The 17,911-nt window shown below is 33.5% G+C and overlaps 1 protein-coding gene across 6 annotated transcripts in view; it reads left to right on the top strand.

Moving 5' to 3' along the window:
- Positions 1-5,039: 5,039 nt before the first annotated feature.
- LOC135215154 (lysosome membrane protein 2-like) overlaps positions 5,040-17,911 on the top strand; it is a 117,854-nt gene continuing 104,982 nt past the window's right edge. Inside the window, exons 1-2 of one of the 6 annotated variants that reach the window (XM_064249606.1) lie at positions 5,040-5,084; positions 6,514-6,808. In XM_064249606.1, the coding sequence (XP_064105676.1) occupies positions 6,695-6,808 (114 nt within the window). In that variant the 5' untranslated portion in view covers positions 5,040-5,084; positions 6,514-6,694. Of the gene's footprint in view, positions 5,203-6,470; positions 6,809-17,911 lie in introns of all 6 variants that reach the window. The other 5 variants (XM_064249607.1, XM_064249604.1, XM_064249605.1 and 2 more) reach the window with 5 other exon arrangements.

Genomic DNA, 17,911 nt, shown 5'->3' with positions numbered 1-17,911 from the left:
CCTGGCGTCGCTTCGGCGAGCGACGCTCCAAGGACGAAGTTCTATTAGTCCTATGTTGCTGTAGCTCTGTGGGAATGTGACTGAGGTTGGGAAGTACTCTCTCTCTCTCTCTCTCTCTCTCTCTCTCCTCTCTCTCTCTCTCTCTCTTTCTTTCTTTACTGGGAAATAGAGGAGTAACTGTTTCTCCCTCTCTCTCTCTTTACAGGAAAAAAAGAGGAGTAATTATCTCTCTCTCTCTCTCTCTCTATCAACACAAGAAAAAAGGGGAGTCCATCTCTCTCTCTCTCTCTCTCTCTCTTTCTCTCTCTCTCTTCTCTCTCTCTCTCTCTCTCTCTCTCTCTCTCTCTTTCTCTCTCTCTTTCTCTCTCTCTCTCTCTATAAACTTCAACCAAGAATTATACACCCATCCCTCAAATAAATTCTGAAACGCAAAAGCGATATATCAGTTTTCACTCTCCTTTCACTCTCGGCTTTCACTCTTCCCAGCTTTCACCCTGAATGGTCGAAATCTGTCCGTACCCACGAGTGTAAAAGAGTGACCCAAGAGAACGAATTTTCGACCTTTCTGACCCATTTTGACCCGTGGGTCCATTCCATCGCCATCTTGACTTGACATTTCTCAATTCAAGATGGCGTTGGTCATTCCGTCCTGCGGCAGACGAAGTATCATCTATAAGGAACACTTATAAGTCTAATGTTCTACATTCAAATACAAAAGCAGTCCACATTAAATATAATTGATATAATCATATAATTGGATGTAATTGATATAATTGATAATAATTGTTCTTTGCAGAACGATAATAAGGTATATGTCAACTACAAGAAAGAAAAAATATGTAGAATTAAAATCATATATAAGACTAATACTCGTAAATGACACAGGTTTGTGATAGGCCTATATCTCGAATAACGTTAGAGAGAGAGAGAGAGAGAGAGAGAGAGAGAGAGAGAGATGCTTTTTGCAAAATGAACAAATTATAAGAAGCAAAAATTCTACGCATCATAATTGACGCGTATAGGCCTATATATATATATATATATATATATATATATATATATATATTATATATATATATATATATATATATAGCGGGTGTGTGTGTGTGTGTGTGTGTGTGTGTGTGTATATAACTGAAAAATGCAACGGAACAAAAAAGAAATTTGGAACGTGGATAAACTCCAAAAAATAAAGGGTATAAAGCCGCTTAAATGGAAAGATTAAACCAACAAACGGAAGTTTTCTTCCCTGCAAGTTCTTTTTTTTCTGACCTCAAAGTGGAAAACCCAGGTAAAAGGGAATTTTATAAAAGAAGTTAGCACCTAGAATCCAACACACCTGGAGAATGAGTAACCTTTCCAAACAAGCATAAACATGGGTACAATTTTAGAACAAAAAGATTCAGTCCAACTGCTCAGACACAGGGACAAGACAATCAAAGGATTATACAGGGCGATAGCTGATCACATTCAGATCTTTGGAAAACAAAAACTTATTCACAAAACCTATTAAACATACATATACCAAGAAAATATCTCTAAGGCAACTAATTTGTATTTAATTCTGTCATTATATCTTCGAGGTCATTCTTAAACATGTTACAAATGCAAGGATCTAAATGAAACAGGCCACGACTAATATTAAAATTACAATGGGAAGTAAGTTGTATTATGGCAGATTCTAAAAGATTTCGTGATAAGACATCTTTTGATCTTGCAATTAGTGAACTGCCAATCCAATTGATCCGGTGGCTGTTTTCACTTAAATGAATGAATATTGCATTAGTTGTTTGCCCAGTTTTGACAGAATATTTATGCTGTTTTATTCTTACTTCTAAGCCCTTGCTCGAATGTCCGAGATAAATGGAGGGGCAGTCCATACATGGAATTTTATATATTATGTTGTTGCTTTCCCTTTTTTATTAACATTCCTTTTAGTGTTTTATTATAGGGGAAAAAACAAGGTTGACCTTAAAGGCTTTTAGCAATGATTTAATGGTTTCTGTTAAAATAGGTTGTGCATTTGTGATTGTAAGTTTATATTCAATAGTGAATTTTATCAACAAATATTTGGCATGGCAATGGGCAACCCTTTATCAACACTCCTCTCAAACTTGTACATGGAATTCTTTGAAAAACGCTACTTACCTAATATCAATTATATTCCTGTAAAGTGGTATAGATATGTTGATGATATTTTAGCTGTTCTGCCTGCTGGTATTGATGTAAATGATTTACTCTCTAAATTAAATAACCAGGTACCATCGATTAAGTTTACTCTAGAATTGGAAAAAGACAATTACCTCCCTTTCTTAGATGTTTTGATACAGAGAGAACCATTTCAATGTAAATTCAGTATTTATAGGAAACCAACCAACAATTTAACTTATGTTCATTTCTATTCAAGCCAACATCTTAACATCAAAATATCAATTTTTTCTTCTATGTTTTTACGAGCATTGCACATTGTCAGTCCCCAATATTTGGATCAAGAAATTGAATACATAAGAAAAATAGGGAAAAATTTATGTTATCCTTCATATATATTAGATATTTGCTATGATAAAGCCCACAAAAAGCTTTATAGTGTAAGTAACACTGAGAAAGAAAATTCTAAGAACATTCTCAGTTTGCCTTATTTTAACAGATTTGAAACCATTAGATCATTGTTAAAGCCTTTAAGGTCAACCTTGTTTTTTCTATAATAACAGACTAAAAGGGCCCCAGGGAAAGCAACAAAATAATATATAAAATTCCATATATGGACTGCCCCTCCTTTTATCTCGGACAGTCGAGCAAGGGCTTAGAAGTAAAATTAAAACAGCATAAATATTCTGTCAAAACTCGTTCTCCAGGTGTGTCGGATTCTAGGTACTAATCTCCTTATTATTCCTATCTGTCACTTATACGACCTTTCATGTACCCTCAATTTCTCATATAAGTCAGTTTGTCTGCTAAGTAAAGGACGTTGAATCGAAAGATCTTGCAGAAACGCCGTTGTTTATCTTTCCTTCATGGCTTATACCTTTATTATATATATATATATATATATATATATATATATATATATATATGTGTGTGTGTGTGTGTGTGTGTGTGTGTGTGTGTGTGTATAATACTAAAGAATTGTTTCAGTTTATTCTAGTATCATCATTAAAAAATAAAAGAAAAACAATTCTGTAATATATATACATTGGAGAATTGTCTCAGTTTATTCTACTATCATCATTAAAAACGAAAAACAATTCAATATATGTATATATATATATATATATATATATATACTATATATACAACATTAGAGAATTGTCTCAGTTTATTCTAGTATCATCATTAAAAAAGAAGAAACAACTCTATATATGTATACACTAAAGAATTGTCTTAGTTTATTCTAGCATCATCATTAAAAAAGAAATATAATTCTATTTATATATACACTAGACAATTGTCTTAGTTTATTCTAGTATCATCATTAAAAAAGATGTACTATATATATATATATATATATATATATATATATATATATATATATATATATATATATATATATATATACACACACACACACACACACATACATAAAGAATTGTCTCAGTTTATTCTAGTATCGTCATTAAAAACGAAAAAAAATTCTGTACATATAATGTATAAAAGTTTTTTTTTTTTTTTATAGAATCGGCAAAACTGCTTGTTAAGAAATCTTAGTACTATTGAATCATAGTTTCAGTAGGCTAGTTAAAAACGGCGACCCCGAATAGGGATAGAGCTGGGAAGAGAAGGCTAGACTTCCATTCATTATTCATTAGAGTGGAATAATGAATTAACAGTAAAATTATGAATGTGGTTATAAATAAAGGATAAATAAGTAAAAGAAACTGAAGTATAATTGAGCAATCGTGAACAAGATCTGTGTAGGTCTAGCCTATAAATAAACGAACTCTTCTTAGCAGTAACATTAACCAAGCATATAAACCACGATCCCTTATTAGCATGCATGAAATGAATTCAGATAGAGTTAATTATATCGTCTGCCAATTAAAATTCTAACTGGTATACCGCAGAGACGCAAAACGAATACGTTGGTCTACTCATTTTGGTGCAAATGACATAGTAGTACCAAATGCTCTCTCTAGTCGCTACTCTCTTTCTCTCTGTACTCTTTCCCTCTTTTTCTCTCTCTGTTAACAAGTTTAGAGCATTTTGGGGAAGTGATATAACCAGAGCGGAGTCTGTTGTCATTTTTTTATAGATCTATAAGCCCTGGCGAAGCAACGCGATCCGTAAAATTAATATAAATCAGTCTATGCATTTTGGTGTAAATGACAGTGCTTAGTGCACTATCTCTCCCTCCCTCTCGCTCTGTCAGCGAGTTACGAAGCATTTTAACGAGTAATAATATTATAATCAGAGCGAAATATATTTTCTTTATTGCTCGTAAAACTCTGGCGTAGCAACGCGATCAAAATCGGTGGGAAGTTTTGTGCCGTCTAACGGTAAACGAAGCTTATTTTTTTGGTCAGCTCTCCTGGACCAGACCGAAGAAGAAGGAGCAACGAGCCATTCGTGAAAGGAAAAGTGTCTTTTTCTCCTTCCTTTTTGCCGCTTAAATCAATACGAGCGAAGGAATGGGATGATGATGATGCGACGTAGCGCCATGACGTTGTCGTAGCCGTAGTCAGTAGTCTTTCAGTTACGTAATTCCGCGAAAATGATTCATTGTGACGTTGACCTTCGGGTTTGGTGGTCTGTCATGACCATGGCAATGACAGCGCAGAGCTGAGCAGGTGGATATGATAAAAAAAGGAGTCGCTGGCAACTGCACGCTTCATGCAACGGCGTCAAATCACGTTGCATTTGCCCTTTCCGCGCGGAATCGTGTGGATAAATGTAATCTAATAAGATATTTTAGATTTATTTCAGTTAAAATTGTATATTCGTGACTTTGTATGGGCAAACAGAGCGAGAATAGAGGCATTTAAAACATACAAACCGGCAACCTACCAGACGTTTGAGCAGGTAGTGTGGTTGTCGCCGGATCCGACATCATCATGTGGCAGAACGTTGCCAACAGCCGTCGCGAGTAGGTGTGTGTGAAATAGTGCCCTCCGTCTCCGTCGCCGTTTAATTGTGTCGCATTTCGTTGGCCCAAATTACCCGAGGATCAAAACGCGTTCAAAGGAACCGGTAACGAAGTCATTCAATGTATTCTATGACGTTTTAATTTACCCGCCCGTTAGAACTCGAGGAAAATATGTGATGGGGCAAATATACCGTTCAATGAACTCTTTCTCTTATATATCATGGAGGTTGACGGACTTACTAGTACTGGGCCGGCATTTTATTATTAACTTTTATTATTATGTTTTTCGTTGTACGAATCAGCCTTTTCCTACTTTGTGTTTTTTTATGAGAAAAACAAAGCTTTTATGTTGTAATGTAGTCTGAAAGTGCTCCGTTTATTTTGTTTTCGTGTTACTTTCACGTTAATTTGTGTATTTACAAAGAACGTGTCGGTGTCAATCTGAAGAAATCCCGACTTGTTTGTGAATTATGACATTATAATTTATATTCGTTTTCGCTTTGTGACGTCTAAGAGGATCTGTTTTTGTCGCTTTGTCGGAGTGATTAGTCATTTTCCTGTTTTTTTTTTTTTATTTTTATTTTTTTTGTTACGTTCTGAAAACTACACGTATACCAAAAGAAGAAGAAGAAAAAACTAACAATTCATGTATTGTTTATATTCGTATCTGCTTTCGCTTTGTGCTCTGCAAAAGACACGTGACGATGAACCTGTTTTTTGTCGTATGTCTCTATGTTTGAAGTGAAACGTCATTTTCTTTGTCGTGACTTGAAAACAATTCACGTATCGATATTCATAGGTTTAACTTGGTTGAGTGAGACGTTTTAACCGTATTTATTTTCACTTTATTTTGTTCTTTGTGCTTTGCAAAACAAACAAAGAAACACGTGACTTCAAAGAAAATTATCTTTATTGTTTATGTATATACCTATTTGTTTGTTGAAGTGAATCGTCAATTTCCCCTTTTGTTACGACTTGAAAAACCAATGTTGGAGAAACTCGGAACAGACATTTTGACTTATAGGCCTAACTTGATAAGAGAGTAAACGTTTAATCGTATTTGCTTTAATTTTATTTGTGTGCTTTGCGAACAATGAAAAGACTTTTTATTGTTTATTTATTCATTCGTTGAGGTAAATCGTCATTTCTCTGTTTTGTTAACCTAAAAAAAAAGCTGTCACAAACAAAGTTGAACGGATTTTTTTTTTTTTTTTTTTTTTTTGTTTTTTTTTTTTTTGGGACGTATAGGCCTAACTTGACAGAGTTAAACGTTTAATTATTTGTCTCTCACTTGGCGAACAAGGACAAGACTTTGCATTGTTTATTTGTATATTATTTGTATGTTGAAGTGAATCGTCATTTTCCTGTTTCGTTGTCTTAAAAAAAAAAGGTGTCAGAAAAACGTTGAAAGGACTAAAGTTTTAAATTTAAAGGTCTATAAATTGGTCGAGTGAAAAGTTTAAACCTGTAACTGTATTGGCGCTGTGCTCCGTTGCCTTGTCACAGCAGAAGTCCATACAGAGTATACAAAGAATAGAGACAGAGAGTGCGAGAGAGAAAGAGAGACACAAGAGACAATTGCAGAGACAAAACAACAAAAAAATCACCGCCAAGATGCTGCCTATGAAGCAAGTTACCATCATGACAGTCATCGGTTCGATACTGGTTCTACTTTGCAGTATCTTCCTGGGCGTCTTTCCGTCCATATTTAATTCTATAGTGAATAAGGTAAGTGAAAAGAACTTTTTTTAATTGCTTTGGTTGTTTTTCATTGTAGGTTTTTCTTAATTGGACGGAGAAATGCTTAATTTGAGAAGTGCTATTTTTTTACAAAGTCTATAGGCCTAGTTGAGTGCTTCGCATTTTCTTGGCCTTTTCAAATATACTATACTATATTATATATATATATATATATATATATATATATATATATATATATGTATGTATATACACATACACGTTTATTAGGCTTTTTACAATTAAACAAAGGTTATATATACATTATACATATTATTAATATTAATATTGTTGGGACGTAAAAATGGTTTATTTTGAAAAGTGAAACTTGTTTCTATATAGTCCAGAGACCAATGCCCAGCCTAATAGGCCTAAGCAGGGTACTACACGCTTTTGCTAATGTCCATTTCAGATATATATATATACATATATATATATATATATATATATATATATATATATACATATATAATATATATATATATATTATATTTGATAGCCATTATTTTTATAATTGATCGAAGATTATATATAAAAAGTTTATAATTATATATATTATTTGGAAGCAAAAATGGCTTTTGATAATAGCCGTTTCAGACAGGCCTATTTATCTTTGATAACATCCTGGATTTGTTTGGCTTCGAGGGTTCGCACCCGGGAGCCGACAATTCTCTTATCCCCTGAAAAATTCCCCTTCGGATAAGCATATATGAAAATATATTAATTCCGAGGTAGAGCGAATTAGATATTAAAGAACATTTGTAGCTCGATATATATATATATGTGGCCTGAAAGAGTTTGTGGTCGTGTGACACCGTTTCTAACTAAACCATGTCGTAACGGTCAAGGCATCGGGACGTCATAACCGGTGAATATATATTTTAAAATAATAATAATAATAGCGTTACAAGGTTAATATTAGGATTTTACGCCTCACAGAGCGAGTCCGCATAGACGTATAACGAAAGGGTCAATGACTCAGAACGACTAAAGCGAGTTTTACATATACGTTACGTACGGTATAAGCAGAGTATTTTATGTCTGGTTGATGTAGTACGTTTCGCGTAGCGTGCGGTGCAAGTCTGGTTGATGTACACATTAAACATAGGCCTATAGACTGCCAATTTCAGTCGCGTTTTATTTTTTACCTATGAACTGTAATGAGATTTTTCTACTTACATATGTAAGTATGGATGGGGATTTTGTTAATTAAATAAACCGTTTAATAGTGCTGCCTTTTTTGTGACACCAAAAACCAAGGATGGTTATTGTTGTGTTATTAGGCCTATGTGGGTACATAGCTTGATTGACGTCCGGTAAAAAAAACTAAAAAAAAAGTTATTTTCATAATATTCATTGCGGATAGCAATTGAAACCCCTTTGTTTACCAGAATTCTTATTATTTTATTTTTTTTTTTTTTTCTTTTTTTTTGTTTTTTTGCGCTCTATCACAGTCCTCCAATTCGACTGGTGGTATTTGTAGAGTGGGGTTCCGGGTGCATCGTGCCTCCTTGGGAGTCCATCACTTTGCTTACTACTATTATTATTATTATTATTATTATTATTATTATTATTATTATTATTATTATTATTATTATTATTATTATTATTTACGTACAGCTTAGCTCTGTTCTCCTCCATTACAAATATTTTCCCAGTAATATTTCTTAAAGGTAACGTTTCCAAGCAACGGTCTAGGCTACCTGGTCACACGTAACACATATATTCTGTAAGTAGCATTGTGGTTTTTCTCAAGAGGCAACATTATATATGTATATATATATATATATATAAGTTGCTGTCTGAGTAACTTAAAGTAGAAATCAATATTTAAAAAGAAAACCAATTCAGTTTTAAAAGCGTGCAATGTTTTAACCAATAATTAAAGGTGTTTTAAATATTAAAATTAACCATATATATATATATATATATATATATATATATATATATATATATATATACACAGTAGTCCTTCACCATGCATAATTGTATTTCAAACCAGTTAACTGTATGACTGTATGATTCAACAGTTTTATAATTGTACGATGACTGGGCAGAAGTAGGTAACTTGTTTTTATTTTTTTATTATTTTATTTTTTTGTCAATTACTTTCGTCAGTGGTAGGCGTTGCTTGCTACAACAAGTAGGTCTAATCACCCCCCTCCCCCCCTGTTCCCCCCTTTTTTTCTAACTGACATATGGATCATATTCTTCCCTTATCTTGGGTGTGTTACGACTGTATTAAGCTGTTCCATTTGGACGAAGCTTGTGGACTTTATATATATATATATATATATATATATATATATATATATATATATATATATAGGTATATATAAAATTCAGTAGGGAATCTTTTTAATACCTTGCAGTGAATCTCTCTCTCTTCTCTCTCTCGTCTCTCTCTCTCTCTCTGGTCTTCAATGCCTTGCAGTGACTCTCTCTCTCTCTCTCTCTCCTCTCTCTCTCTCTCTTCTCCTTCAATGCCTTGTAGTGAATCCTACTCTCTCCTTTCTCTCTCTCTCTCTTCGCATTGCCTGGCAGTGAATCTCTCTCTCTCTCTCTCCTCTCCTCTCTCTCTCCTCTCTCTCTCTCTCTCTCCTTTTCAAAATGCACACGTGAGTCATATAAGGTAATTCTCTGGCAGTGATAACTCTCTCTCTCCTCTCTCCTCTCTCATCTCTCCAATCTCTCTCTCTCTCTCTCCTCTCTTCTTCCTTTTATTTTCGCCTTGAAACGACATCGTCAAAAAAGCCAACGTAACACGTTTTTTCTTTTCAGCAAGTTCAAAACACAAACGAATGTCATTCATTGTCTCACGGACGGTTGCTAAGTATAAATCAAGTTTTTTTTTTTTTTGTTTTTTTTTTTTTCTCTCTCTCCTCTCTCTCTCTCTCTGTCTCTCTCTGTCGCCCCCGCTCTCTCTCTACTCTCTTTCTGATGATGTTAAAGATGAGTGCGGTACAATATTTATTCCGAGCGAGCGTTGTGCGGTAATGCTTCTATGAATAGAATTAGACACGAATTTAAATAGAATTCTATTAATATTCATTTTGTCGTCGATGCATTATATATATATATATATATATATATATATATATATATATATATATATATATATATATATATATATATATATGGTACTTGTCTATAACCAGAGATTCTCCGTCTGCCTATCTGACTGAACTTAGAGTTTCCGTACTGTCTCTCTGCAGTCATCCTAGTCATTGGTTGGTACAGACATATTTCTGGCGAACGCGCCAGCTCGGGTCACTGGCGTCGACACAAAGGCTCCGGGATTCATGTTTGCACCTCCGTTTGGAATAAAATTATTCATATATTTTTTTTTCTTTTTTTTTTTTTACTATTTCCGGTCTAACCGCTTCACTGGATATACACGCGACGGATGGAGGGATGCAATACTGTGTGAATAAACCAGTGTACACTCATACATCATATCAAGCCTTTATATTATATTATATTATATATATATACACACACACATATATATATATATATATATATATATATATATATATATATATGTATATATATTATTGTTTTTAATTATACACACACATACGCACATACACACACACACGCAACGTGCTACATAACTTCCTTGTACCCCAGATTCCTTTCTGCGAAATACATGACCACCTAAGGGCTACTGGGCTGCGCTGCTATTGCGTTTGGTGGTTTGACCACCTCCTCCTCCTCCTCTCCTCCTCCTCCTTCCTCCTTTCCTCCTCCTCCTGCTCGTCCCTCTGTGATTCTCTCACCTGTTCGTCCTCGGCAGGTATACTAATTGGCAGGAGGTCTGTTACCTGTGGTTTTGGAAATTGCATTTGCAGGCACGTATACGTACATACGCGCGTACGTACGTAGAAACACACACATGCTCGAAGGAATACTACTAAGTGTGTATGGTGTAGTTACACATGCTCGAAGGATACTAAGTGTGTATGGTGTAGTTTTCCAGGGCTGTTTTTAGTGTTGCAGGTTCTGTTTTTATTTTTTATGGGGTTTATTTTTGTATGTGTCTGTGTTGTGGGGGTAGGGGATTGGGGGAGGGGGTAGGAAGGGGGGGAAAGGGGTGGGGGGAGTGGGGGGGTAGGGGGAGGGGGAAAAGGGGGGGGAGGGGTAGGGGGAGGGGTGTTAAAAACGACATTGGATCATCATAAGGAAGATGTAATGTTTTTCCTGGGAGAGTTTGGTCGGTATTGATATATGACGGTAGTATTAACAAGGAATATATATATATATATATATATATATATATATATATATATATATATATAAACACATTATTACAAACCGAATAAGTCCTCTTGTACGTTCTATATATACGCTTTGACCAAAACGTCAAGTATTTAGCGAATACCAGACACTAATTATATAAAAAAAACTTATTATTTTCGTGGAAACATGATTTTATTCATAGACATTTCCCTCGTCTTTGTCACGTCCGTTACGTGACTCCCCCCGTGGCATTACTTATCGAATGCACACGACCGGGAAATGCGATAGTAGAATGCGAGGGTAGTATATAAAAGGAATAATTTTATATATATATATATATATATATATATATATATATATGTATATATTATATATATTATATATTGATGGAAAAACAGACCACCGAAGTACGGTACGCTACACCGACTGTAATGGGCGAATATTTTTGATGACAAGCACGAACGTCATGTATAGTTGTTGTGTCTGTATGTGTCCTGTGAGTGTTTATGTGTCTGTGTGAGCATATATATATATATATATATATATGAATAACTTGATCACGAAGTATATAAAACGTGATGCTATGTATAAATAAAGGTTTTTATGCCACGAAGGAAAAATGAAAAGCGAGATAGCCGAGTACTTTCGGTCCTGTTCAGACCCTTTGCTGAGGCAAGGGTCCGAACAGGACCGAAAGTACTCGGCTATCTCGCTTTTTCATTTTTTCCTTCGTGGCAAAAAACAAAAAAAAAAAAAAAAAAAAAAAAAAAAAAAAAACTATATATATATATATCTTTATATATATATAATATATATATAATATATATATTATATATATAATATAATAAAGAGAGAGAGAAGAGAGAGAGAAGAGAGAGAGGAGAGAGAGATAGAGAGAAGAGAGATATTCCCCTAAAGCAGGTGGCATAGTACGTCTAAAGCTTAATGAACGGAACACTAGGTCGACACCAGGTGTGGTTGCTTACAATTTTTTTAATGTTTAATGATTCCCTTTGACTCCACTCATTAATAAAGCAGACTGTGTTGTGAATATGAATATTTAAAAATGCTTATTCAGTCTTTTAGTTATAAATTGTAAGTTGTAAATAAAGTTCTTAGTAAAGTTTTTTTTACCATGACTGTCGTGAATAAGAATAGTCGTTTATTTATTAATTGTAAATAAATAAATTATTTGTAGGGAAAATTTTTTTCTTCTTATTCACGGTGCCTAGGATATGACTGCACGCCTTCGTGTGACTCATGATCACATTAGCAGCTGTTTGGTATTTCACGATGGTAGGGCGGGGGGGGGGGGGGGTGTGTGTGTGCGGGAAATGCAGAGTATGTATGAAATTTTGTTTTTATTCGTGAATAATGATGATGAATGATAATAATAATAATAATAATAATAATAATAATAATAATAACAATAATATACACAAAAACAAATACACACGCCCATACACAAGTATACACAAAAAACACAAAATTAACACAAACATATTTATATATGTATATAAATATATTCATTTAATATATTATATACTGTATATATTGTAGTGTATATATATGAATATATATATATATATATATTATATATATATATATATATATATATATATTATATATATATATATATATATATAATTATCTTATATATATATATATATATATATATCGATATATATATAATATATATATAGAGAGAGAGAGAGAGAGAGAGAGAGAGAGAAGAGAGAGAGAGAGAGAGAGAGTTAACTAGATAGATGCATGTGTATTGATTGCTTATAATTGCCAATGGCCTTGCAAGGTACAGAAAATCCCATTGCACGCAAAGCTTTGCTTTCGTCAAGGTTTAGCTAATTAGGTCTTTAGCAACTTTTAGCCTTTTCTGCAACATTGCTTGACTGACGCAATCACTCGAGGTGTAGAGTGAATATGCTTTTGGCGTCATTACTTCAATAGCAACGAGATCAAAGTAATTTCTGAAGAACTGTGATTGTTTTTGAATAGTTTACGTAACGCAAAAATACTGCTTTGTGTATCCTGTTTGGTGTAATACTAGTCCATTTGGAATGTCTTCATATTTTTATTATTTACAAATAATTTTTTTAGTTGTTTGTATTTTTCGAAATCGCTGTCTTACATTCTGATAATATATTTTGTTTTATTTTTTTTTATTTTTCAAAAGCTCTGTCTTACATTCTGATGATATATATATTTTTATTTTTTTTACTTTTCAAAAACGCTGTCTTATATTTAATATCTTTTATTTTTTTAACATTTTTTGCCATTTTAATAATGCTAAAAATGCCTTGGAAATGCTAAATGCTTTGCTGTTGCTTGTTTGCCTCTTAATTACCTTTGTAAAAAATATATTTTTCTATTTTCTGTAATTTTCAAAAGTGCTGTCCTACATTTAAAAAAAGATATATTTTTTTCCCTGTATATATTTTTTTCGGAGATTCTGCTTGCATTTTTTAAAAAACTGTTTTGTATTTTATCCTATTTTTCAAAAATACTTTTTTTAGTTAGAGATTTTTTAGAAAATGCTGCCTTGCAATGTATTTTGTTTTGTTTTTTCTGTGCACTTAAATAATTTTATTTATTGTTATTTCACACTTAAATGATTTATTTTTTTATTTTTTTGTATTTCTCAAAAATGCTAATAGGACCAGTGACTACATCATACTTAGACTGTGATGACCTTAAAAGGGTTGCTACGCCAGCAGTTCTATGCACGAAATCAATCAGTCATTCATTCTGGCAAGGTTAAGAATACTATGACGTGACTTTGGCGAATCAATAAGTTTGACGACCTTTGCGTTTGCAGCGCCAGTTTATAGTTTGCGATCAGTCAATCAATCTGTCATTCGTGTTTTTGTAGTAACGTAACGCGCGTGATTGCATGTCACGGCCGATAAATCTCAAGGGGAGAGAGAGAGAGAGAGAGAGAGAGAGAGAGAGAGAGAGAGAGAGAGAGAGAGAGAGAGAGAGAGAGAGAGAGGCTGTCATATTCTTCAGTACGCTTCTTGTATTTTATCAGATATACAATGAAATTGAGAGAGAGAGAGAGAGAGAGAGAGAGAGAGAGAGAGAGAGAGAGAGAGAGAGAAAGTATCGGGAGTGTGTAATCGATTTGAAGAGAGAAAGAGATAGACAGAGAGTATTGGAAGAGTATAATCGACTTGAAGAGAGAGAGAGAGAGAGAGAGAGAGAGAGAGAGAGAGAGAGAGAGAGAGCGCAATCCGATAATGGTGACGATGATGGAACTTACGAATCGATCAGTGCTCCGCTGACAAAAGCTGTCGCCTCGGAGAGAGCGAGAGAGAGAGAGTGGAGAGAGAGAGAGAGAGGAGAGAGGAAAGGAGAGAGAAGGAGAGAGAGGAATGTGTGCTGAAAGATAACATGATTCCTTTCTCTTTGTTTGCGAGTTTATATTTAGAATGTATAATTATACGCATATTCTCGATTTTTTGCAAAATTCTCTCTCTCTCTCTCTCTCTCTCTCTCTCTCTCTCTCTCTCTCTCTCTCTCTCTCTCTCTCTCTCTCTCTCTCTCTCCATATATATATATATATATATATATATATATATATATATATATATATACATATATATATATATATATATATATATATATATATATATATATATATATATATATTAATATATATATATATATATATATATATATATATATATATATATATATATATATATATATACATATTTCACGCATCTCTTTATTATATATATGTATATATATACATATATATAATAGAGAGATGCCCCATTAATATATAATTAAACGTGGTAAAAAATCTATAAGATTTTCCCTAGTAATAAAGAAATATTCATTCATCTCGTATTAATAATCTAAGATAATTGGACACAAAGTGAAAATATTCTTTTATATTTCAGTTCACGAAAAAGTTATGAATGTCATAACCTGTCATATCTCTGAAATACACACCACCTGCAATTACTTCATATTACAATTGTATATTCGCCCTTTCACTAACTTTCGATAAGTGACGTCACACCTCAGCGTATGACGTCACACGTCACTAATTCGTATTCTTTTTTTTTTTCATCTCTTGCGCAATTCACGAAGCTTCCGGTGCAAGCACTTGAATTTTGATGGAGGCGAATTGATTCATAGATGACTATCATCAGGCATTGGTTGAAGACGTCATCTAAGTGGTGTGTGATAAGTATATAAGTGGAGAAGTTTTGATGGCGTCAACGAGCAACCCGGAAGGTTTTATATATATATTATATATATATATATATATATATATATATATATATATATATATATATATATATATAAAGATATATATATATATATATATATATTTATCTCTCTCTCTCTCTCTCTCTAAAGCCTCGAGAATAATATTTCTTGCATTTTTTTGCGTGACGTTGCCTATTCTTGTTTTACCAGAACTCTCTCTCTCTCTCTCTCTCTCTCTCTCTCTCTCTCTCTCTCTCTCTATCTCTTTATGAAGGCTGAAGCCTCAGGAATGATATTCATTTCAATTTATTGATTGACGTTGTTTCCTTCACAGCTTATCAGAATTCTCTCTCCTCTCTCTCTCTCTCTCTCTCTCTCTCTCTCTCTCTCTCTCTCTCTCTCTTCTCTGCAAAGGAGATTTTCTAGTGTTTACTGCGCACTATTTTATTTTATTTTTTCGAACATTTTGTAATGTTCACAGTTCCAGCCAGTGGTTACGTGAGTCACTCGAAGTGCCATCAGTCATATCTCCCCTTTGGGGGAATAATGGAGGATTATTTTAAGATTCTCCTTCTAGATTCTTTCTTTTCTGTGCAACTCGGCTCAGTCTTTGTCCTGTATCAGCATTTTACAATTCGTCTGTAATTCCTTATCAGCTGGGAATATATGCAATTTGTTTTTATAGGTAGATCGTGTTGGAGTTTTGGTCTGATATCATTCACTGTCAGTATAATGAAATGATATGATGAGACTGTATAAGGTACAAAAATATAAATTGGTATGATAAGACTATATAAAGTAAAAGAAATAAAGTATGCTTGATTTTTGCCATAAATCCACCTGTAAAATGACATAATCAAAAATTAAGCTTAAAATATTATAATAATCCTGTAAATAAAAAAATTAGGCTAAATTTAGCCACGATCAGGGCCCTTATATGTCTGTAAAAGCCATAGATGTCTGTAAAATAAAATTAAACTGTCATAAATTTACCCACTGTCACTGCCCGTAAAATCATGTTATGATAATGTAAAAGCAAAAAACAGTTTGGCCAAAATGTACCAACTATCAGTGCTCGTAAAATGATATAATTCTTGTATAAAAAAGTAAAAAATAATAATCCAAAATAATCTTGTATAAAAAAGTTAAAAATAACAATTCCCTAAATTTACCCACCATCAGCGCCCTTAAACTATTATAAGTCTGTAAAGTAAAAAGAAATAAGAAGTATTCGTTATGCAACCTTCCCAACCTGACCTTGATTGATATGCATGAGTTATCTGTAGCTCTGTGATTTAACACTCAAGCGCGTATGACTGACATTTGACTATGTCACTGTAGAATGCTTTCGTGGAGGGGGGGGGAGGGGGCGGGGGGAGGTGGGGGGGGGGGGAATTTGTGCTTCGCAAGACGTCGTTGAATCATGATTGCATGACTGGATACGTGACAAAAAAGATCCACAGATAGATAGGTAGATAGATAGATATACAGATAGATAGATATGCTCCTTTCTCTCTAAGTGAGTCTTCTCTCACTTAGAAAATGGAAATTTATGTGTATAAGTGGCTGTAGCACTTTTTTTTTTTTTTTTTTTTTTTTTTTTACAAGTGTTCACTTATTTTTAATTTTTTGGGGCTCATCTTCTGAATGATGATAATTAATAATAATAATAATAATAACAATAACAATAAAATAATAATAATAATAATAATAATAATAATAATAATAATAATAATAATAATAATAATAATACTAATAATAATAATAATATCGTATAAAATCAATTCTGTAAATTCCGCTATTATTTTCAGTAAAATATAATAATAATAATAATTATTATTAGGAGAAAGGACACATTACGCATATCTAGCAACAGAAAAACAAACGTAAACAGACGTCTTTTAGGATTGTCAGAATGCGTTTGGGGGGGTGAGGGGTGGTGGGGCTTTAGGCCTCCAAGATATTGATCGTCCGAGAGTCCCAGAAAAAAAAATACAGAGAGAGAGAGAGAGAGAGCTCAAAGAATCCTTCGTCTCCGTTTGTTCAAGCGGTTCTTCCAAGTTCAAGATGGCATTTCAAGTACGGGAGAAGTCTCAATCTTTCTGGCAAATGAGTGTTTTTCAGTTTATTTCTTCTTCTTCTTCTTCTTCTTCTTCTTCTTCTTCTTCTTCTTCTTCTTTCTGAAAGCGCACTTCAGACACGCCCACCATTGACGATTTTTTTTTTTGAAGAATCTGTCGTAGTGATTTTGCAAGTAGGCTCTGAGTCATTCTTCAAAAACGCTGGCTGTATCCGAAGACATGGAATGAGAGAGAGAGAGAGAGAGAGAGAGAGAGAGAGAGAGAGAGAGAGAGAGAGAGAAACTGATAATGAGGAAGAGGAAGTATATAAGTTGGAATGACCTGACGTTCACTTTTTTTTATTCACCTTTCAAAAAATTATGCTTTGGTCATCACGAAGAAAATGGAACGTGTGATTGGAGCAATATTGCTTCATTATTATTATTATTATTATTAAAAGATAATAATGACAGCGACACTATCACTCAGGAACGTCGATAAACGTTTAAATTGACTTTTGCATAACCTTTATAATAAATGATGTATAGAAATG

The sequence above is a fragment of the Macrobrachium nipponense genome, chromosome 5 (assembly GCF_015104395.2).
Source record: "Macrobrachium nipponense isolate FS-2020 chromosome 5, ASM1510439v2, whole genome shotgun sequence".
NCBI classification, from domain to species: Eukaryota; Metazoa; Arthropoda; class Malacostraca; order Decapoda; family Palaemonidae; genus Macrobrachium; species Macrobrachium nipponense.
Note: the sequence above shows the minus strand (reverse complement) of the source record. Positions and strands in the feature narration are given on the sequence as shown.